General features: G+C 36.6%; 1 protein-coding gene across 3 annotated transcripts in view; it reads left to right on the forward strand.

The window, feature by feature from the left end:
* The window catches only part of ALCAM (activated leukocyte cell adhesion molecule), a 231,949-nt gene that overhangs the window by 159,830 nt on the left and 49,243 nt on the right, over positions 1 to 22,876 (forward strand). For all 3 annotated transcript variants that reach the window (XM_004378152.1, XM_023732882.1, XM_023732881.1), the window contains exons 2-3: positions 14,917 to 15,017; positions 19,060 to 19,279. In XM_004378152.1, coding sequence (XP_004378209.1) covers positions 14,917 to 15,017; positions 19,060 to 19,279 — 321 coding nt within the window. The remainder of the gene's footprint in view (positions 1 to 14,916; positions 15,018 to 19,059; positions 19,280 to 22,876) is intronic.

Below are 22,876 nucleotides of genomic sequence, written 5' to 3' on the forward strand. Positions count from 1 at the left end.
ATGGGTTTAATTCTCTGGGGATCACCTAGCTTATCAGTGGCAGAGCCTGAATCAGACCCAGGCAGTCTGAGTCCAGAGATCGTGTCTTAACTGCTATGCTGTGTTGTGTTGCCAGTTCTGTTTCATTTATCTCCTTCTGGATTTTAATCAAAGACCTCTGGTGGTGCAATGAGTTAAGTGCTCGGCTGCTAACTGAAAGACTGGTGGTTCGAACCCACCCAGTGGCTCTTAGGGAGAAAGGCCTCACAATCTGCTTCTATAAAGATTACAGCCTAGAAAACCCTGTGGGGCAGTTTTACTCAGGCATATGGGGCCTCTCTGAGTCAGAATCAACTTGAAGGTATCCAACAACAACAGATTTTAATCCCCTTGGAACAGATGATTTACTTATGATTGTATGCCCAGCAGGAACATAATAACGGACATATAGTAGCCTGTTAGTGGTTTTATGTCAAATTTATTTGAATTAATATGAATTATAACCTTTTGGATTAGATGAAATTTGATTTTCAAAAGTTTAGAGGAAACAAAATTCTAACTTTTTTCTTTTTAGAAAAAAATAAGGAAGGTTTGGCACAGGTTAACAAAAAACATTTCATTTTAATGAGATACAGTCTGTTGCTCTTGATGTTTAGCATATATCCGTTACTCTTCTTGATTCTATCACCAATAGTGGATAAATGCTTAACCCATATTTGCTATGGTCTGTTCATCAGGCACATTCAGTTTTTCCATTTCCAATAGATTGCACTGGCTTTTCCACATATGTCATCATAAATTGTCTTATAGCTACAAAGGTTTTTGAGTAAATAGTATACTTCCATAATGGTAACTTTCTAAAGTACATTCATATCAGTTATTTGTACTGACCACGTATGTTTACCTTGGTGCCTGGTAGTTAAGATGTTATGTTAGAAATGTCCTAAGTAGAATAGCTTCCAGTTTTTAAAGTTAGAGTAAAAATCTATGGCTTTCTGAATGACAAACTTTCTAAACGCATGCAGGGCACATAGAAGGTATTTAATAAATGCTTGTTAATTGAACATGTATCATAATCTTATTTTTTTCATGTAGACACTACCTGCAATTCCCAAAAAAAGGAAAAAGATAAATTTTAAAATGGATCCAGAGGTGTTCTTGTCATTCTGCTGTATATACACAGGGAGGTAACAATTGTAGTTGAAGAACACACACATACGACATATTTTCGTAGGACTCTTAAAAGAGAATGAACTTGACAATTACTGTTGGTTTTTCAGAAAGTGACACAGTCTAAGCATTTCAGTTTTTTTCTGTTTGATTTGTTTGTTTGGTTTCCTATTAATCACTTCCTGGAGGGGAAGCTTAAATAGCACTTTCAGTTATAAAACTCAAAGGAGATTCACATAAATAAAACACATGATTTAATCTAAAGCCCCACTGAGATTCTTTCAGCTCATCTCTGTAACCTATTATTCTTTTAAAGTATAGGAAGAATGAACTTTTTTTTAACCTAAATGACACTCTTGCCTTTAAAAGTTGTTAAAAATAGCAGAGGAGGAGAGGTAATATTATAATATTCATTTAGGGAGTTTTGAGTGTCATTTTCTCTCTAAGAGAACCAGGAACAAATTATCAAATGCATTGTCCCTTTTAAATGGAAAGATGAGCCAAATGTATCAGCACCTCAGTGGAACTGAGAATATGTGGGAGACAAAATCATAAAACAGCAATTGCTGTGCTGCGGCCCAGACACCCAGGACACACAGTTCATCAGAAGTCGTACTGTAGGAAAGTCAGCACCTGCTGACATCTGTTTAGGGAGTCAGGTCCTACTACAGATGCAAATAAACACCTTCGCTGATGGAGGCCAAGGCTTCATCCTTCAAGGTTTTTATGTCCTTTCCTTCCCCAAACCAAGTGAATATAGATGAAGTCGTCTACATAGAAAATGTATTTCATGGGTTGTAGAAAGTGTGTGTGTCAATTTTTTAAATCATAGTTGTAGAAGGTATTTTTTAATAGTGACAAAAAGGCACAGGTTTTGAAATCAGAAAGATTTGAATTGAATCTCAGTCCTGACATTTAAATCATTGAGCAGCATTTGGGGAGGGGATCTACTGTGTTGCTAGGTGGTGGAAGTGCATGGATAAAAGGTTACTCTGCTTGCTGACTGCCTTCGCTTCCTTGAAGATTCTCGTTAGACCTTTGATTACTGATCTGTAAGATGCCTGCTTTTGTTGTGTGCTGTCGAGTCGATTCCTTGACTCAGAGGGACAGTATATGACAGAGTAGAACTGCCCCATAGAGTGTTCTAGGCTGTAATCTTTATAGGAGCAGATTGCCAGGTCTTTCTCCCATGGAGTCGCTGGTGGGTTTAAACTGCGTACGTTTCAGTTAGCAGCCGAGCTCTTAACCATTACACCAGCAGGGCTCCTTGTAAGATGCCTACCTTTTAGGTTATTTGGGCATTTTCTTTTTTACTCTGAGAATTACATAAGCTGTCATGGACAGGAGTTCTGTATGTCCTGGCAATCAGTGCTCAATTGCTATATATTCAATTGAAAGAGCAGGAATCAAGTATGTTACTTTCTTCTTCTTCTTCTTTTTTTTTTTTTTTTTTTTGATTGTGCTTTAGGTGAAAGTTTGCAGCTGAAGTTAATTTCTCGTTCAAAAACTTATGCACATATTCTTTGTGACATTGGTTGCAATTCCCCACCATATGAGAGTATGCTTCCCCTTTCCCTTTACACCCTGAGTTCCCTGTGTCCATTCGTCCAGTTCCGGTCCCTTCCTGCCTGCCTGCTCGTCTTGCTTTTAGGCAGAAGTTGCCCATTTGATCTCATATCTTTGATTGAACTATGAAGCACGTTCCTCATGTGTGTCATTTTTTGTTTTACAGGCCTGTCTAATCTTTGTCTGAAAAGTGGGCATCAGGAGTGTTTTCAGGTCTGGGTTTATGTTAGCTTCTTTATTTTCTTTCTAGTCCCTCCAATCTATAGGGTTTTTTGGTTTGTTTTCATTTTTTGTGTTTAAGTTTCAATATGGTAAGCATTTTATTACTTTTCAAACAATATTCCTAAATTAGCTACAATGTAAAGTGAAATAAGAACATGTAATCATTTTATCTCTACCTGACAGTGATGAGAATTAGACTTGAGGTGAGTAATTAATTCTGAGCTCGCTCCACCACATACTGGCTTGGTGATGTCAGCCTAGTCCTTCGGCTGTGCTGGGCAAACATTTCTTATCAGTAAAATGAAGTATCATAATATTTGCTCTCCATACAGGTTTCTTTGTTCAGCGTACAGGATTATTGTGAGGCTCAAATGCAAATAAAGGCAGAATGCATGTAAAAGAATATTGCAAACTGTAAAGCACCATGAGTATCCATAATTATTATTACTGTAATGTATTATTTTATTTTTAATTTAGCTATTCCTTTCTAGATCAAAGTGTAATATTTTTCACTACATCAATACTGAAATTCTAATTTTCTAGAGGATCTGTGTAATTATGGCCGGCCTGACTTCCCCACGTCATCCACTTCTAACAAGCAGGAACCAGAGTAGAATAAAAGTGCCAGGATTGGATTAGAGGAAACACCTATGTGGAAAAAAAAAAAAAAAAATAGAGCAGGGACTAGCAGGCTAGAAAAACAGACTGCAAAGCAATTCTGACCTCAAATGAAAGGGAGGGGAAGGAAGGTTGGGTGAAAGTATCCTAGATGACCACACAGCTTAAAGGAGGTTCAGCAAAGCTCTCAGGCATCCTGGAGCCACAGTCAGCCCTCAAAGGAGTTCCTTGTCTCCCAGAGTCTCAGCTGCCTTACTGTTTGTGCTACACTCATTAATTAGCTGGGAACATTGGTAGGAAGTGTGGCCTTAGCACAGACCTGGGGACAGATGTCAGAGTGCAGCAGCTGGGGCCCTAGGTGAGTTCTGTTCCCTGCAGTTGGGCGTCCCCGAGGTGCCTGTTCATGTTCACCATACTGCATAAACAAACACACATTTTCTCCTGAGTAATAAAGAAGGAGCATTTATTTAGTGACTAGATTGATTTTGCTTAAAATGAAACTTCCAGAGAGTTAAATTATTGGGGAGGAAGGAAAAGTTTCAAAGTTGGAGACAAATTCATGTCCAGATTTCATAAGATCTTTAAAGCTTTCCAACGTTCTGACAACCTGAGAAATGAAAAAACTACCTTTAGATACATTTTCCTGTATTTCTCGTATCTCCTCATTGCCTACCTAAATTATTGTCTCTTTCCCACATTTACTCCCACTCATCAGTTAAGGATAATGACAGTCAGGGAAAATGGAATGTATGAAAAGTTATTTTTAAGATATTAATAGATGACAGTATTGTCTCTCTAAATTCATGCATTCTTGAGCTACTCCAGTGAGCTCCCACTGTGAACAAGCTACAATGGGTATTACTCTCCATGACCATTCTGTCCTTGAGGCAGAACAAGATCTCTGAAGGCAGCAAGATGGTTTTATCATGGATTATGCTGATATCCTAAGTGTGTGCCTGTGTGTGTATTATTTTTTAAATTTTGTTTTTCTTGTGAATTTAATCTCTTTCAAAAAAATTTATCTTGGGCATACATTTCTATTTCCCTTTCTTTGTCAAAGCTAGAAAACATCTTATGGTAAGCTGAGTTTAGTTCTTAAAATGGTGAAAATGCCGTAGTAAACCATCCTTTTCTTCCTATGACCTTAACTTAAATTGCAACCCCTCTGGGGAGCTGTCAATTAAAAGCACGGAATTTACACAAATCTAAGTCCCTGAAATCAGCCAGCAAGATGCACTGACTATTTGGAAAACCTATTAAATAGCTTCTTAACCTTCATTACTTACTCTGTTTGATTGTATAAATCTATATCCTCAGGAGACATAGGCAATACTAATTAGGATTCATTTGATGAAAAGAGCAAAAAGCTGTTTCAAAGGATGTAAACATTTTTTAGTACCAAGTTAGATACTTAATATGGAATATACCAGAAGCAAACATATTGAACAAGATCACTCAACCAATTCAGAAGCAAGAGACTAATAATCTGCTTATGCAATAGCCCTAACAAATTATTTGTTATTTCCAGTAATCTTCTAGACCAATTATAAAATTCTGTAAGTCAGTAATTCTAATGTGGTTGAATACTACTTTAAATGCAAAGTAATAGAATTGGCACAAGCTGTTATTAACAGGAGCTGTCTATGAAAACAGTGATGAACTTATTGGCTAAAAGTCTTTATGATGTATTTTTTTCTAAGGCATTTTGAGGAATATTAAAGCTGTGAGGAATTCGTTGTTTTGGGGTTTAGTATTATAAAGAACAGCTTTGAAATTTCTCAGATTGAGGTCTTTTTGTTGTCGAGGCATTAAATTATTTGTAGAAAACAAACGTAGTAGTGTCACAATAACTATGAACTCTTTCTGAATACAGACTCTAGTCTAATTTCCAAAAGTTTCCATTACTTCAGATGATACAATTAAGGGCTTTTGTGAAGCATTTTGCCTGCTTTCTTGTTGATAGTGTTTTCCTGAATACAGTACAGTTATTCTTCTAGCTAAAATAATTGAATTGTATTCACAATTTTAATATAATTTATATGGTAAAATGCACAGGAAAATCCAAGTTTTTCTCCATTTATATAGAACTGATACTCTTAAATAGTTAAACCTGGACCTTCGTGCTGAGAAAATGTTCAGAGCAGTGGAGCATAAATGTATTCATCTTTCTTTGGATTATTTTAACCGGAGAGTGTTCCAATATTAGTTTCTTCCACCTATCTCTTTAGTTATCTTAGTTCCCAACTGAAATCCTCAGAATCTGTATACAGACAATACAAAAACTCATGCAAGAAATTGAATTCCTTTAGAAGGGAGTGGGGAGAAGGAATGATATTTTAACTGATTATTTTCATGCCATTGATCAGTTGTCTAACAGAGTGGAGAAGCCTCCTTACATGGGCATCTTAGAGATACAGCCTCAAGTTCTAGATAATTAGGAGAAGAATGATAGTGGAACGTAGTCAATTTTAGCAATTCAATTAACATAAATTATTAATTACATAAATGTTTCTTGATTTTTATAATGAGCCAAATATACACTATAAAGGAAAACGTGTAAACAGTATCCTTCACTGTAAAATCTACTTTAAAGTATACATTCTCAAGTACTTTTCACATTTTTCAATGTACTTTTCAAAATTTTTAATTTGGGGTTCAGTGTATGACACCCCCAACACACACACACATTTAGAAAGCATCAAATGTTTTCCATTGGTTTATGTAAGTTTGTCCCCACAAAGGGACCTGTGGCTCGGCATATCAGCATAGCTCTTGAAATGATGACTTGGTAACACAGAGGTCCCATTGTGGGACAAGAGAGGGAAAATCAGTCTCCTCCTCAGAACAAACACTGTGAGGATAGCTGCTGAAGAAACCTGAAAGCCTGGTGATTTAGTGACATTTCAAAAATATGTCCAAATTTATGCACTTTTTTGTTACATGTATATTATGTTCCATTAAAATGTTTTAAAGGCAAATCTAGCTTTTGGGGGACAACTTTAAGATACTAATTTCTAATCCCCACAAATACCACCAACCTCCTGGTTGGAGTCCCTAGAATTTCAAAGAAGAGTATGTAGTTTTCTGCAATGCTAAATGCAAAGGAAAGAATACGGGCTAATTGTACAGAGCTCCTTTCACTGGAATGCAGTAGGGCTTTATTTTACGTGTTGTTATTGAGCTACTGCAGCCTTCAGAGTACTGGTAGGATTTCAAAATGAGAAAAATGTAGGCATTTCCCTTAAGTAGCATGCATCACAGTGGACAAATTAAAGTGATAGTTTCCCCCTATTTATAAAGAATTAAACTTGTTAATAATAAATACATGAGTAAGTATATATCATAGAGTTTAAGCCCTATGAAAGCAGTTTTTGCATCACCCTTCCTAGAACCATGCTTGGAACACAGCGGGCATTCAGTAGTCAATGAATTAATGAAAAAATGAATAATAACATTATAAATACCAAAATACATTAAGTTAATAAAACAGTATATTTGGCTCCCACTACTTCTGTTCAGTGGGTTGATATAATTGATTGTGTGGATATACGTTTATTTTATCATTCCCGTACTGAACATTTAGGTTCTTCTGGTTGCTGTATTAAGTTATCTTTGCACTTCTGCAAAAATTTTTACAGGATAGACTCCCAGCAATAGATTGATGGGTCAATGGGCATTAACATCTCAAAATTTGATAGAGACCATCAAATTGTGCTTTGATAGTTTTTATTCAATTTAGGGTCAACCTTACACTTTTAATTTTTGATTCAAAGTCAACTTTGTCAGTCTTAAGAAAGCTTTAAATCCTCTTTCTCTCTATAAAAGTAAACATTTCAGTACACCACAAATTGTGTTAATAATTTTAGAGGATTCAGAGATGGCATGAAATTCACTTCTTTAATTTAACCCAAGTTAAGAAATTCTAACAATTACAGTAGAATCTACACATTTGCTGATTTTAAAATTCACAGTGTAGCTCTCAAAAAATAAAAATTAGGTCCTCAACTTAAATCACTTCTGTTGCTTTTTAATTATTTCTAAATAAAATTTTTGCTTATAATTTAAAAATGGCTTCAAATGGAAGCCAAATGCTAGTTTGATGGTGAACATAAAGTGAAAGCAAAGAGGTCTAATGTTTTATTGCATTTTATTGGGGGAATTTTATGTGTATTTATGAGTTTGGGAACACTGCCAGTCTTGGGATATGCTCCGTATGAACATCAGGATCTATCTGTAGAAATAACTGTGATAAAAATTAGAGTTTGTGCTAAGCGAGACAACCAAGTGTCACTCAGTAGCTCTACATAGTCCCCTTTTGTCATACAGTGGGTGCAGCAGCCTTTATCTTCCTATCTACCGAAACCTTAATTCAGGGTTTAGGACAAATGAAATCCCCACTAAGAAGCCTTGGCCAATATCCTCAGGCTAATTGTTGAGATTCCTTTTTATGTATCCCCACACAGCTCTTAGTTTAGCCATTAAGCAGTTCATATGAATGCCATTTTGTTATTTGCGGACAAAGAACTGATATTTTCTTTATATATTTCCCCTGCAAAGCACACCTAGCACTTTGCATGTGATAGGTGTTCAATAAATATTTGATGAATGATTAAATGTATAAATAGATGATTTTTGAGACAGGCCTTAAAGGATCCATAAGAACTCAGCCAGAGTAAACAGGCCCAAGAAATGAAAAAATGGAGAGGAGAAGGGGGAAAGCGTAGACTAATTGGGAGGAATTGTGACTTATCCAGCCTCAGAGACCATCTCATGCTTGTAGTATAAAGAATTACCAGACAGTGGTAAATTGAGGAGGCAGTTTTCAGCATGGCAATGCAAATGCTGACATTGTATTTTAAAAATTTCAATGTACAGATGTTTCTATGATATAATATGGCCTATTACATTGACCTACAGACTAATAAAAAGATAAAGATTGAGAGCATTGTAAGATACTAAGCTTGGAAGTGAAGTGAAGAGCATATATCTTGAAACATACTCTTGGGCACTAGCAGTATTTTATAATCTAGCAAGATGACCCTTTGCCTTCTAAATGTTTTTGCACACCATAATCATTCATCCAATAGGTGTAAAGTAATACATTTATAGAACTGTAGGAACTGATGGAAGAAAGAGAAAGGAAGAATTACTGTTTTGCTCATTTGCAGGCATTCTTTCATTATACCTATAATATAATGTATGACACGTGTGCAAGGCAATGCAGACAGAGAATTTTGAGAAAATGTATCCTTACTTCTGATTCAGTAATGACCCAATTTGGCCCCCAAGTACGCAAGTTTGTTAAAGGAAATTTGACAAAGAAAAAGAAAGTGAGAAAAAGCTCTTTTCTCTATTTCTCAAAATGTCATTAGTTTTTATCAGATGCCTTCTCCCATGTGCCATCCATTCCATATTACTTGGGAATTACAGGTCCTTGTATTACATACACACAAAAGTAAATTTACTTCTGATATATTTCATGATTTTAATAAAAACCTTATCTCTTGTTTAATGCAATAAAAGTATGAGAGGAATTGTGAGATAAAATAACTTCGTCAATGAATCATAAATAACGGGTTTGGAAAGCATCTGCTACACCCACTCTATCAGTAAAACTATGATATTGTATCATATTAAATAAAAATATATGTGTATGTATAGTTTAGAAAGTTTATATAGTGTGGATAATTTGTACTTGATTGTGATAAATGAACTGTATTTGCTAAAATCAAATGTTTGTTATTTCTGTAAAGAGATTGGAAATCAAATTCTCCTTATTATAATTTAATATAATGTGTGTCATTTCTTTGGGGAAAACAAATTTTGTTGTTATTTTTAGTTATAATACTTTTTCAAGAAACATAACCAGTTGTTACAAGTGCCGTTTCTACCTCCATACCTTCATTTTATTCAGTGATTATTTAGTCTCACACTAAAATTCTATTGTACTGAAGATAATTTTATTGGAAACCACAGTTCTGTTGAACAAAAAGAAACTAATGGTTGAAGGTCTAAACCAGTGGTTCTCAACTAGGTGGGGCTTGGGAAGAAGGCTTAGCACATTTGGCAATATCTGGAGGCATTTTCAGATAGCATAACCAAGGGGAAGCAGCTACTGGCTCTAATGGGTAGAGGCCAGGGATGCTGCTGTACAACACACAGGACAGCCACCACAGTAAACATGAATTCAGCCCAAAATGTCTAGAGTGCTGAGGTCGAGAAACCCTACTTCAAACTGATTTTATAAAATATTTACATGTTTTAATTAGAGTTGTGTGTATTCTAATAAATTAATAAAGCAAAAAGGAATGCTAGCATTTTTAAGTGTTAAAATTAGTAAAATAAAATATGAAAGTCATTTCTAAGGATAAATTTCTCATTTTTACCCACTCTCTCCCTGTTATGGATTGAATTGTGTCCCCCAAAAATGGGTGTCAACTTAGGTAGGCCATGATTCCCAATATTGTGTGATTCTCCTCCATTTTGTGATCGAATTTAATTATCCTACGTACTGTAAATCCTAACATCTATGATGTTCATGGGAGCCCTGGTGGCACAGTGGTTAAGAACTATGACTGCTAACCAAAAGGTCGGCAGTTCAAATCCACCAGCTGCCCCTTGGAAACCCTCTGAGGCAGTTCTACTCTGTCCTATAGGGTTGCTATGAGTAGGAATCAGCTCCATGGCAGTGGGTTTGGAGATTTTTTTGTTTTTTTGGTTATGATGTTCATGAGGCAGGATTAAAGGGAGTTATGTTAATGATGCAGGACACAATCTACTAGAATTAGGTTGTATCTTGAGTCAATTTCTTTTGAGATATAAAAGAGAGAAGCTAGCAGAGAGGAGAGGGACCTCCTACCACCAAGAAAGAGGAGCCAGGAGTGGAGCATGTCCTTTGGACCTAGGGTCCCTGCTCTGAGAAGCTCCTCGACCCAGGGGAAAATCGATGAAAGAACCTTCCTCCAGATCCAACAGAGAAGGAAAGCCTTCCGCTTGGAGCTCGTGCCCTGAATTTGGACTTCTAGCTTCCTAAACTGTGAGAAAATAAATCTCTGTCTGTTAAAGCCGTCCACTTGTGATATTTCTGTTATAGCAGCACTAGATAACTGAGACACTCCCCAACAACTCATTTGTGCAAATGAATCTCTGTAACATTTATATAAAACTCGATTTTAGTCTGTATTCTTCACAGCTGTGAGCCAGTTGTAATCATGTTTAACCCTTCTACAGTACCTAGCAAAGCTGCAGAGCTCGATAAATGCTTTTGAGGATGATGATGCTATTAAAGTATCAGTGCAATAAATAATAATTAGTCATGCAAAATTAGAACATGAAAAAATAGACTAATTCTCATCCTATTTTCTATTCTATTTGCTATAATTCTGCTTGAAATATAGTAGCAGATTCTGAATTTTAAGCTACCCCAACCCAAATGCCTGTATGTCAGGAATGCAAAGGCAGTGATTCCTCTGAACTCAACAGCCTTGAAAAAGTCATTTATAAGGAAAAAAGTATTTCTCACGAATATTGGAAAAATTATTAAATGTTAATTATTTCACTTAGAAATAAAAAGTATTCACCTAACTTCTAAATTTTACTAGCGACTGTTTCCAGTGTCCCTTTAAATTGCTATGTACAGAACGCATGACTGTAACTAGCTTGTTATTATTGTTAGTTGTCATCAAGTCAGTTCTGACTCATGGTGACCCCATGTAGGGCGTTCAGTGCTGTGAACTTGCAGAAGCAGATCACCAGGCCTGTCTTTCCAGGTGCCTCTGGGCAGGTTTCAACTGCCAACCTTCCAGTCAGTAGTTGAGCATTTAACCATTTGTGCCACCCAAGGGCTCCCTGTGAAGATAACCATTAGAACCACTATGGAGTGTCTCTACTCTGTAGCACACAGGGTTGCCGTGAGTCAGAATTGACTTAATAGAAACAACAGGTTTGGTTTTTGGTTTTGGTCTGGTATTCTATATGTCATAATTATTTTAGTTAAAATATTTTTCCTAAGTTTTGCTTACCTCATTGTTTTTCCATTTAATTCTCCTATTTGGCTTTTCTAGCTCTATTATTTTTTGTTTTACTCTTTGGTTAATAAACTTTACTTTAAAAAATGTTGAAATATCTGTATACTGACCCTCAAGTATACACATTTTTGCATTTTATTGCATGTCAGATCATTTTGATAGTTACATTAGTAACAATAATTTATAATATCTTACACCTCTAGAACACATTTAATACAGAATATTTCCAGCACAGTCTGAAGTGTCCATATAACATGCATATACACATAAATGTAACATGTATCACACACAGATGCACATATTGCACACATACACACACACACACAGTGCTTTCACATTCTGCCTGTAGCTTCTTTGCAGAAAGACATTATAGGCATTCTATATTTGCAATAGTGCCCAATAGTCTCTAGGCTGCAAAACATGAATAATTTAACCAACCAATATTGCAGAAAGAGAATTGCAGGAGAATTCTAGTAAACTAAATTAAATTCAGTCTTAGCAAGTCAAAGATAAAAAGCTCTCTGTGAATGGTGCAAACAAGATCATTCCTGTGGACAGGTGCTTTGGGTCCCACTGACACTTCATATCAAAGCTGAAGATACCTGTAGGAATTAGGACACTAACTTATCACCAGATCACAGTGGTCTCAAGCTCCTTCACCACGGGGGAGTGTTAGTGTCAGCCAGCTCTTCCACAGAGCCAAGCCTTGAGTCTTTTCTCAGATAAACCTGGGAGTCAGGATCTCTTACCAAAAAGAGAAAGATGATGATTATAGCAAACTTGAACATTGTTTCTGAAATAATCATGGTTATGGTCCCTAATGCCATCCAACATATTGTCATTCATTCTGCCCTGTGTCTGTGGAGCAGAGCGTATGTCTGTACCTGTTGGCCTTTTACATGCTATTCTTGTTCCTGCCCTCATTCCTGTCAGCATGTCTTATTTCTGTCATGCTCATTCAGCTCTTCAGATTTCTATCTACATCGTCCCAGCTGATTTAGATTTTAGGTTGTCATTAAAGACCCAATCCACAAATCTTCAAATGCTTTAAAGAACAACAAAAACAGCTCTTTGCTTGTTGTTTTATGGCCATTACAAGGGGAAAATAAGAGGCATTTAAGTACCATTCGCAAATCACAGAGCATATATGGTGCTTCATTTCTCTTTTACTGTAGTTCCACCCATGAACCCTTATAAAATGTGTTTGCTTTCTGTTTGTCGCTCGTCAGAACAGAGAGTACCAAGCACTGACAACATTCAAATTACTTACACATCCAAGAAAATAACATGACAGCCTTTGCAGAGTATATGGTAGGAATAAGAATTCTCGAAGTTCCAGTGGTATCGGCTGCTCCCTGGTTTTCGATGACATCAGTTTGATATCCACCATGGAAAGGACTCCACCACATTCAAATTAGAAATCATTTTATTAGGTGACCATAAAAATGCCATTCACTGGTCTTGGAAATGCAGAGATTAAAATTCATGGCTTCTTCCCCGTGGTAGTTATGCTTTCATCATGCTCATAAACTATGTATCTAAAATTTATACAGCTTCAAAACCTATTATAAATGTGTTGGATATCTAGCATGTTGAAGTTTCTATAGGGAAGAGAAAAGAAAAACAATCAGTGAGAAAGAGCAAAGCATTAAATTTTTTGGAGAAGGAATTTTTTTGTTGTTAAATTTCCCTGTACCTGGCTAAGGGTCACCTCACTGGTACCTAAGCTGTGTAAACTGTCTTCACTCCTTGGCCAACCATAAAAGGACCCTTACTTGTCAAAGGAAGGTGTGCTTGTATAATGACAGGAGACAGAGATGCATTTCTTGCCGTAATTTAAGTTATAGGCCCAGATGGTTTTAGATTTATTTATATATTCAAGTGCCTTGCTATAAACTGATGAAAAACAAAATATTAAATTATAAAATAGTTTTCCTTGGCTTGGCAGACCTGCACCTGTGTAGTGCATTGAACAGGTCTTAAAACAAGTGGTATAAATTCCGCACTTAGGAGCCAAAGTACTGAAGAAAACAAGCACTGTATTGGGGAATAAAGCATCGTCTCAACTGTCCTTAGTTTGCATGTTTGCAACCACAGATCTAAACCTCCACTACGAAGAGACCATTCCTTCATTTACAGTCTTATGTTTGTCGATGGTTTGAAGTTAAAAGGGATGGAAGTTCCAGAGTGGGGCATACAAAATAATTAAAGAATTATTGAGCTAATTTTTCATTATGGCTCTGAGCACACAAAAAGCAATTTTAGTAAATCTTTGTCTCAAATAGTAAGTGAAAAACACATTCTCATGGCTTATACTTTGTATGTTAAATTTTACTAATGTTAAAAATGCTGACAACTCTGGTTGTTATGTTACATATTTACATGTAATGTGGGTTTTTTCTTTGTGATGTTTTTGTTCACTGAAGCAAAATTGCTTAAAGGGAAAGTAGCTCCTCAGTTGACAGAATTTTAAAATAGGAGTTGTAGTGTTTTTTTTTTCTTATTAAAGTTAATAATTTTTGTCTTATATAAAATTTGTGTGCATGTTGTGACAGATGGATAACAGTGAAAGATGGCATCCACACTGTCCTGTTTCTTCAGAAAGTCATAAGATGGTCTTATTTATGGCTGCATAGTGCCTTAGCTTTGCACTTTAGCACCACCTGGTGGACAAAATATCCTTTGTTTATTTTTTTCTCTACAGTTTAAAAGTACCTTCACACGCTATATCCAATTATGACATTTTGAGATATCTAATTTTAATGGTATTAAATTTTATAGATAATTATAAACAAAAGAAAGTATAAAATACCTGAGATGTTTTTAAGTACTGGAGCCCTGGTGGCTCACTGGTTAGTTTTAAGTACTATTACCAAGTTAAATGCCTGAATCGGTTAAATGTCATAAATATATACAGATTAGTATGCTACATACTCATGCAAGAATTTTTTTTCCTGCAATATAATTATGTATTTCTCTTTTACATATTTTGAGTAAAAGGTTAAATAAAGTCAACAAATGTTCTATATCTCAGTACAAAGTGTGATTTAGGTTAGATTGTCTACAAAAAGTGGAGTGGGATATTTTCATGAACAATACTTTAGAAAGAATTTTCATACTAGGAATGCATAACATGTTACTATTTTATGCAACTGTTTAAAAACTGCTATATGTACCTATACTACTAGAAAATAACCATTTTTAACTTTATAAATAAAATTCAGATTTTAATAATGTTTGGAATTTTCCTGATGATATATTTGACAATCTTTTCAAATTAATTCAAGAAAACACTTAAACTTTTGTCTCCCTCTTTTTCCCCTTTCTTCTAAAGGCCTTGGAAGGTATACAGTAAATTCAGCATATGGAGATACCATTGTCATGCCTTGTCGACTTGATGTACCTCAGAATCTCATGTTTGGCAAATGGAAATACGTAAGTTTGACTAACCTCTAGCTTGCCTAATAGCTTCCGGTTTTTGAAATAAAAATTTTTATGTGAGTAAATGTAAGTTTTCCATTAGCATAATGGCAATATTTGACTGTGGGTACAAATGTGGAAGGTGGAATTAATCTGTTGCATATGCCAAAAGAATCATTCCTAAGTCTTACATAACAAATGCTATTTTTAAATAAAGCCAATAAACATGTAATTCTTAGATCATGTTCATTTGACAATTTAACCTTAAGTATTAGAGGCAGAGAAATATGCAGAGTTCCACACTACAATCAGTAAAGTATAGGGAAGAGCTTAGTGGAAGATGACTGCCTTTCTCCACATACTGGTTTTTGCTTAGTGTGGCTATTGCAAAGGCAAGATATCCCAGTAAATATCCCATTAATTACTTGTCAGCATTATAATCTTTTTTCTGGTGTTTTGCCTTAGAACTGTGTTGATGTTTAGGTCCTTTTTACATTTAACATTGTGGATATTATCTTCTTGTAGATAGCAAATCATATTTTCTCAATAATGGAGGTGTAAACGGGACTGGAAATAGAGGATAGATATCCAGGTAGTTGGATGTGGAAGGGTTAGGTAACTAGGACTGATAAAATGTCTCAATTTAATTACCAAAACCAATGAAAGGTATCTCTGTGGCACAATTTCCCAATGCCAGACCACATGAAACCCATGCTAGCTTGCAAGCTTAAAGTAGAAACATATTTCCCTGGACACAATAGCTATTACCAATCTCATTTAGAGTGAACAAACTTTCCCTAGTTCCTTGAAATGTTGAGAGATATTTGCACAGGAAAAGAATTTGATGGTCAAATAATTTTCTAAAAGTTTCTTTATTGCAAGACCCCGCAGAGTCTTTCAAATGTTAAAGTACATTATGAATTGTCTGAGGGCCAGAGTTTAACTCATTTCTTAAGCTTACTTGATCCACACAAGTTTTTTCCTCAAATATCTCCAAGAGTAAATATTCTGCAGAACACACTTTGGGAAATGTGCTTAAGGTTGTACTCAACGGGTGATATGTATAACACAGTCTTAACATGTGGGTTCTGAAGTCTGGCTGACAGATTTACCATATACTCGCCGTGGCATTCTGGGCAAGTGAATTAATCCCCATTTTCTTGTCTATGAAATGAGGATAATAATTAAATCTTCTTCATAGTGTTGTTGAGAGAGTTACATGAAGCAGTTCCTCTGAAAATACTTATCTAGTACTTGGTATGTGGTAATTGCTTGAGAAATGTAAGCTGTTAGGACTGTGGGGCTGACAAATGGGAAAACTCTATGCTTGTGTGAGTATGCATATAAAAGGAAAGAAGGGAGGTGAGGCTGCATAGTATTTCTCTGTAATCTCCTGCTGTTATCCAGTTCATGCTGGGTAAATTTGTACTATTTCTCTTTTCCTATGGAGGTGGAAGTTTGAAGTTAAGACCTATGGGAGCAAAGTGTATTAGCAGCCCCAAGTTCTGAGGTACTGAGAGATTGTCACGTAACTCACCTGTTGGATCAAACGTGCTGCCAAAATAAATTGAACACAGGTGGTGAAAAACTGGCATCCTGGGAAATTCTAAGTATAACCAAGGGAGTAATTTTTCCCTAAGCTGACCCAGCACAATGATATTTGGAATCCAAACAATAATGGCAATTTTCAGTTTGTCAGTTAGGCAAAAAGCTTCAGCAATAAACGATGAGAGATACATTTTAGGTGCTGGTGCTCCAAAAGCAGTCAATTTGCATAAATTGTTAATGTATATGCTCTAATTCACTGTAACCTCCTGAAGGACGATGTGAACATTTAGAAAAGGCGAAAGGAAGCAAACACAGAAGAAGGATGGGCTAATGTCTGCCCTGTCACACTGAGCTTCCTGAGTGGAGATCATGGCTCCCTTGTGCCACCCTCCCAAGCCCGCTGCTGTCTGCTCTTTACCGGTATCTGCCACAGGTCTGGGACAGAAGAGGTGTCACCTATGGAGAGCGGGAGAGTGTAATCATAAGGGAGTTAGGCCGCTGAGCTCAAATCTCAGCTCTGCCTTGATTTACTAGCTGTGACCTGGAAAGTTATTTGTTCACACTTTCCCTTCATTTTCTAATCAGTCAATGGAGCTAATACTGTAACTTTCATTTACTGGGTTGTTATGAGAATTAAATCAATTAACACATGGAAAGCCCAAAGCAAGAGCCTGGCAAATAGTTAAGTGCTTAGAAATTAATGACTCTTGTTTATTTATTTCTTAAATAAAAAATAGTGAAACTTAAGGTAACGTATTTCTCTTAACGAAAGAATGATTTAAGGCAAGGATTTGTGTTGTAAACCTGCAAGAAAATTAAAAGATTTAATTAGCACATAATTGACAGGTTTAGATATCCAACCAGCTAAAACTTTTGGACTCTTCAAGATTAGCTTAGTAATCAATATTAATAATTTCTAAAACTGAAACTTTCATAGCATCTTAACATTTGCCATGCAGTTTAACATGCTTTATCATATTCTGTCTTCCCAAAGGTCTTGTGAGGTAAGTAGAAGAGGGATTGGCCACTATTTTACATTAAATTGATTACTACCTAAGAGAATTTTTGTGGGAGCAGAGGAAGAAACGCACTGTATGTGCTATATGCAAATTAGATTGTATTTTGATAATAAGTTTTAATATGTAAGACTTTTGAGCCAAGCTGTATGCCTCAAATCGCCAAACTATGGATTTTAGTGATTAATCTGAGTCTATTGCTTAATGGGCATGACTATTTTACAAGAACATGTATCTTTCTTCCATGAAATCTCATTAAACAATGTTACATGTAAAGCTCAGCTATGTCACTTTTGGCTGAAAGGTGTGGACGTTTAAAGTGTGTGGATTAAAGTTAAAAATATGCTAAAGAGTCTCAGGGAACATCTAGCTCAACTGGCGTAACACAGTTTATAAAGAAAATGTTCTACATTCTACCTTGGTAAGTAGCATCTGGGATCTTAAAAGCCTGTGAGCAGCCATCTAAGGTACTCCACTGGTCTCACCCCTTCAGGAGCAAGGGGGAATGAAGAAAACAAGATAAAAGGGAAAGATTGGTCCAAAGGACTAATGGACCACAACTACCATGGCCTCCACCAGACTGAGTCCAGTACAGTTAGATGGTGCCACTGCTGACTGCTCTGACCAGGATCACAACACAGGGTCCTGGACAGAGCTAGAGAAAAATGTAGAACAAAATTCTAACTCACAGAAAAAGGCCAGACTTACTGGCCTGACAGAGACTGAAGAAACCCCGAGGGTATGACCCCCGGACACCCTTTTATCTGAGTAATAAACTCACTCCCGAGGTTCATCCTTCAGCCAAAGATTAGACAGCCCCATAAAACAAAACGAGACTAACAGGGCACAACAGCCCAGGGACAAGGACTAGAAGGCAGCAGGGGACAGGAAAGCTGGTAATAGAGAACCCAAGGTCAAGAAGGGAGAGTGTTGACATGTATGGGGTTGTTAACCAATGTCATAAAACAATATGTGAACTGTTTAATGAGAAACTATTTGTTCTATAAACCTTCATCTAAAGTACAATAAAAAAACATTTAAAAATTAAAATTTTTTTTTAAAAATGCCAAAGATAATTGTCCAGAAGATAATTATCACTTATACCCAAATAGATCATTTTGTACATTTGTACATTTGTTTTTATCTTTTTAGATATATATTAGACATAAGACCAGCCCTTGCTAGTTTCAAAAGAGTCATTAATTCTGTTTTCCAGATGCAAGAAAAGCTGAGATTCCTAGGGCTCTGTCCTTTAATTTTCACACACTTGTACCCATACCTGTAAAAGAACTTACAGCCTCTCCTCTTATGAGGAGTAGTTTCCAGCAATCAAAAATTTGTGTGAGGATCATATCCAAAATTATTCTTCTTTGACAAAATATACAAATATTGGTGGAAGAATGTGACCGAGAAAATTTTGTTATTCTGTGTGTAACATCCTGAAACATCTGCATATGCTTGTTTTTAAAATGTATTATTATTTCCATTTTTAGGAAAAACCCGATGGCTCCCCAGTATTTATTGCCTTCAGGTCCTCTACCAAGAAAAGTGTGCAGTACGATGATGTACCAGAATACAAAGACAGATTGAGCCTCTCGGAAGACTACACTTTGTCTATTAGTAATGCCAGGATCAGTGATGAGAAGAGATTTGTGTGCATGCTAGTGACTGAGGACGACGTGTTGGAGGCACCTACAGTAGTAAAGGTGTTCAGTAAGTAGTCTGCAGTGTAATTGCTAAGTCGGATTAATGGCTGGTACTAGAAAATGTCCTTTAAGAAGAAGGCTGAACTCTAGCAGCTCCACAACGGGCTTCTGTATAAGAGGACTTGTAGAGGTCTGCATTCTGCTCATGCATGCTGTCAGCCAGGAAAACAAGAAGCCTGAAATTTAAATAGCAGGTTTGAAGTGAGGAACTAAAAGAACACTCTGTTTTGACGGGTAAAATTTCCTGTGATAAAGGGGTACTCCTAAGTGATAACTGGCACATGATCTTTAAGTTTCACTGACATGGGCAAATGTGATGTGATATGTACATAGCTGTACAGGAGCCCTGATGGCGCAATGGTTAAGAGCTCAGCTGCTAACCAAAAAAGGTCAGCAGTTCGACTCTACCGGCCGTTCCTTGGAAACGGTATAGGGTAGTTCTACTCTGTCCTATCAGGTCACTACGGGTCAGAACCAACATGACAGCAACAGGTGTGGTTTTGTTTTTTTTTTAAAGATGATATATATATATATAAAATCATACATATGTTATATATATATGTATTAAGATGGACATGTGAAATTGCCATGTTTTGTGTGTGTGTGTGTGTGTGTGTGATATGGCCTGTTTTATTTATTTTTATTTTTTCCATACAAAAATTTTTCCATACATTGTTATGTGACTCTAATTGTTCTCCCCATACTGTGACAGCACACTCCTCCCTTCTACCCCGGATTCCCCATGTCCATTAAACCAGCTCCTAACCCTCTCTGCCTTCCCATCTCACCTCTGGACAGAAGCTGCCCGTTTAGTCTCTTGTATCCACTTCAGCTAAGAGGCACACTCCTCACAAGTATCACTTTATGTCCCACAGTCCAGTCCAATCCCTCTCTGAAGAGTTGGCCTCAGAAATTGTTTTAGTTCTGGGCTGATAGAGAATCCATGGGGTACCCCTAGTCTCAGTCAGACCATTAAGTCTGGTCTTCTTACTAGAATTTGAGTTCTGCACTCCACCTTTCTCCTGCTCCATCTGGGACTCTCTGTCGTGTTCCCTGTCAGGGCGGTCATTGGTGGTAGTCTCTGGTTTATGTGGCCCTTTCTGTCTCTTGGGCTACTACTTTCCTTATGTCTTTGGTGTTCTTCATTCTCCTTTACTCCAAGTGGTTGGGACCAATTGATACATCTTCGATGTCCGCTTGCAAGCTTTTAAGACCCCAGACCCCACTCACCAAAGTAGTATGCAGAGCATTTCCTTAATAAGTTTTGTTATGCCAATTGAACTAGATGTCCCCTGAAAGCATGCCCTGAAAGATCCCTTCCCCTTCTACTCTGTCCCTCAAAGTGTTTGATTGTATTCAGGAAACTTCTTAGCTTTGGTTTAGTCCAGTTGTGCTGACTTCCCCTGTAGTGTGTGCTGTCCTTCCCTTCACCTAAGATAATTCTTATCTACTATCTAGTTAGTAAATAACTGTCACCCTCCCTCCCCACCTACATAATAATCAAAGAATGTTTTCTTCTGTGTTTAAACCTTTTCTTGAGTTCTTATAATAGTGGTCCTATACAATATTTGTCCTTCTATGACTGACTGTATTCACTCAGCATAATACCTTCCAGCTTCCTCCATGTTATAAGATGTTTCATGGCGTCGTCGTTGTTCTTTATCGTTGTGTAGTATTCCATTGTGTGAATGTACCATAATTTGTTTATCCATTTGTCCGTTGATGGGCACCTAGGTTGTTTCCATCTTTTTGCTATTGTGAACAGTACTTCAATGAACATGGGTGTGCATATGTCTATTCCTGTGGCGGCTCTTATTTCTCTAGGATATATTCCTAGGAGCGGGATAGCTGGATCGTATGATACTTCTATTTCTAGCTTTTTAAAGAAGCGCCAAATCAATTTCCAAAGTGCTTGTACCATTTTACATTCCCACCAACAGTGTATAAGTGTTCCAGTCTCTCCACAACTTTTCCAACATTTATTGTTTCGTGGGTTTTTTTTTTTTTGGATTAATGCTAGCCTTGTTGGGGTGAGATGATATCTCATTGAGTTTTGGTCTGCATTTCTCTAATGGCTAATGATTGTGAGCATTTCTTCATGTGTCTATCAGCCACCTGAATATCTTTTTTAGCGAAGTGCCTGTTCATATCCTTTGTCCGTTTTTTAATTGGGTTATTTGTCTTTTAGTTGTTGAGGTTTTGCAGTATCTTGTAGCTTTTAGAGATTAGACGCTGATCGGATTTGTCGTAGCCAAAAATTTTTTCCCAGTCTGTAGGCTGTCTTTTTACTCTGTTTGGTGAGGTCTTTTGATGAGCATAAGTGCTTGATTTTTAGGAGCTCGCATTTATCTAGTCTCTTTTCTGGTGCTTGTGCATTGTTACTTATGGTTCGTATTGTGTTTATGCCATGTATTAGGGCTCCTAGCTTTGATGAAATTGCTATTTTTGATACTTAAAAACCATCACATATAGGCAAATCCAAACTATGATTTAGATATCTAAGCTTTAAATTTAATAAATAAGTACATATATATATAGCTTCTGACCTTTAATGCTTGCTAACTTAGTTCTTTAAAGTGTTCAGTTTAGAATATTGTCCAAAAGTAAAGAAGTTCACATGTGGATACACCAAGGGGAAAAAATGGAAGGAGAAAGTTGTAGAAGAAATTTGGAATCATTACTGCAGTCATTATGGCAAAGTTACTTTGCCTGATGATAATATATAGTTAACGTTGCTGTGCAAATAACTATGCAAATGAATGACTTGAGAAGTTCTAATTAAAGCGTTTTATCTTTTAAAATTCAAATAAGAAGTCCCACCTCGTTACATAATAAAATTTTAGAAATTATAGGAGGAAAAATAGGTCTCAAAAGTTTCAGAATGCCAGTCTTTCTTAATTAGGGAAGAAGATCTGACTTTCAACTTTTCCCCTCTGTTTTCTGATAACTTGACAGCAACTAGAAGTTATTAAAATAAATAGGGAATGAAGAAACCCAGAGGGCCTTCCAATTGCACCATTAACCATGGAGTATGCCAGTTTCTCTGGTAATAGCCTGTAGGACTAAGTAGGACTGCCCCTTAAGTATTTATATGGACTTCAAAGCTGCTGTGGGTTCATGACGCAGATTCAAAGAGTGCTTATGCTATCAAAGGAAACCTTTCTTCTCTAGACGAACCGTATAAAAGCGATTGCATGTTTCAGTTGATTACCTTTCAGTTTGGAAGGCCCTTTCCAGAAACCAACCACACTTCTCAACCATTTCACAAATCTAACCAAGTACCAGGTGTTTGCCAGTCATGCCTCCTTCATAAGCATCCCCCAAAAACCTGCACCACGTGTTTGCAAATGGCCCATGTATTTTTTCTTTCTTTTGCTTCACTTCGACATTTTTAGGAAGAACAACAGGGCACTGCTCAGGATGTTCTTTCTAAAAGAGAACAACCCCCTAAACATTTTTTTTTATTATAGGCCATGATGTCATAATTATAAACAGACATCAAGAATGTACCCCAGAACATCTAGCTCAATTGGCATGACACAGCTTATAAAGACAATGCTCTACATTCTACCTTGGTGAGTAGTGTCTGGGGTCTTAAAAGCCT

Source organism: Trichechus manatus, unplaced genomic scaffold (assembly GCF_000243295.1).
Source record: "Trichechus manatus latirostris isolate Lorelei unplaced genomic scaffold, TriManLat1.0 scaffold00055, whole genome shotgun sequence".
Classification (NCBI taxonomy): domain Eukaryota; kingdom Metazoa; phylum Chordata; class Mammalia; order Sirenia; family Trichechidae; genus Trichechus; species Trichechus manatus.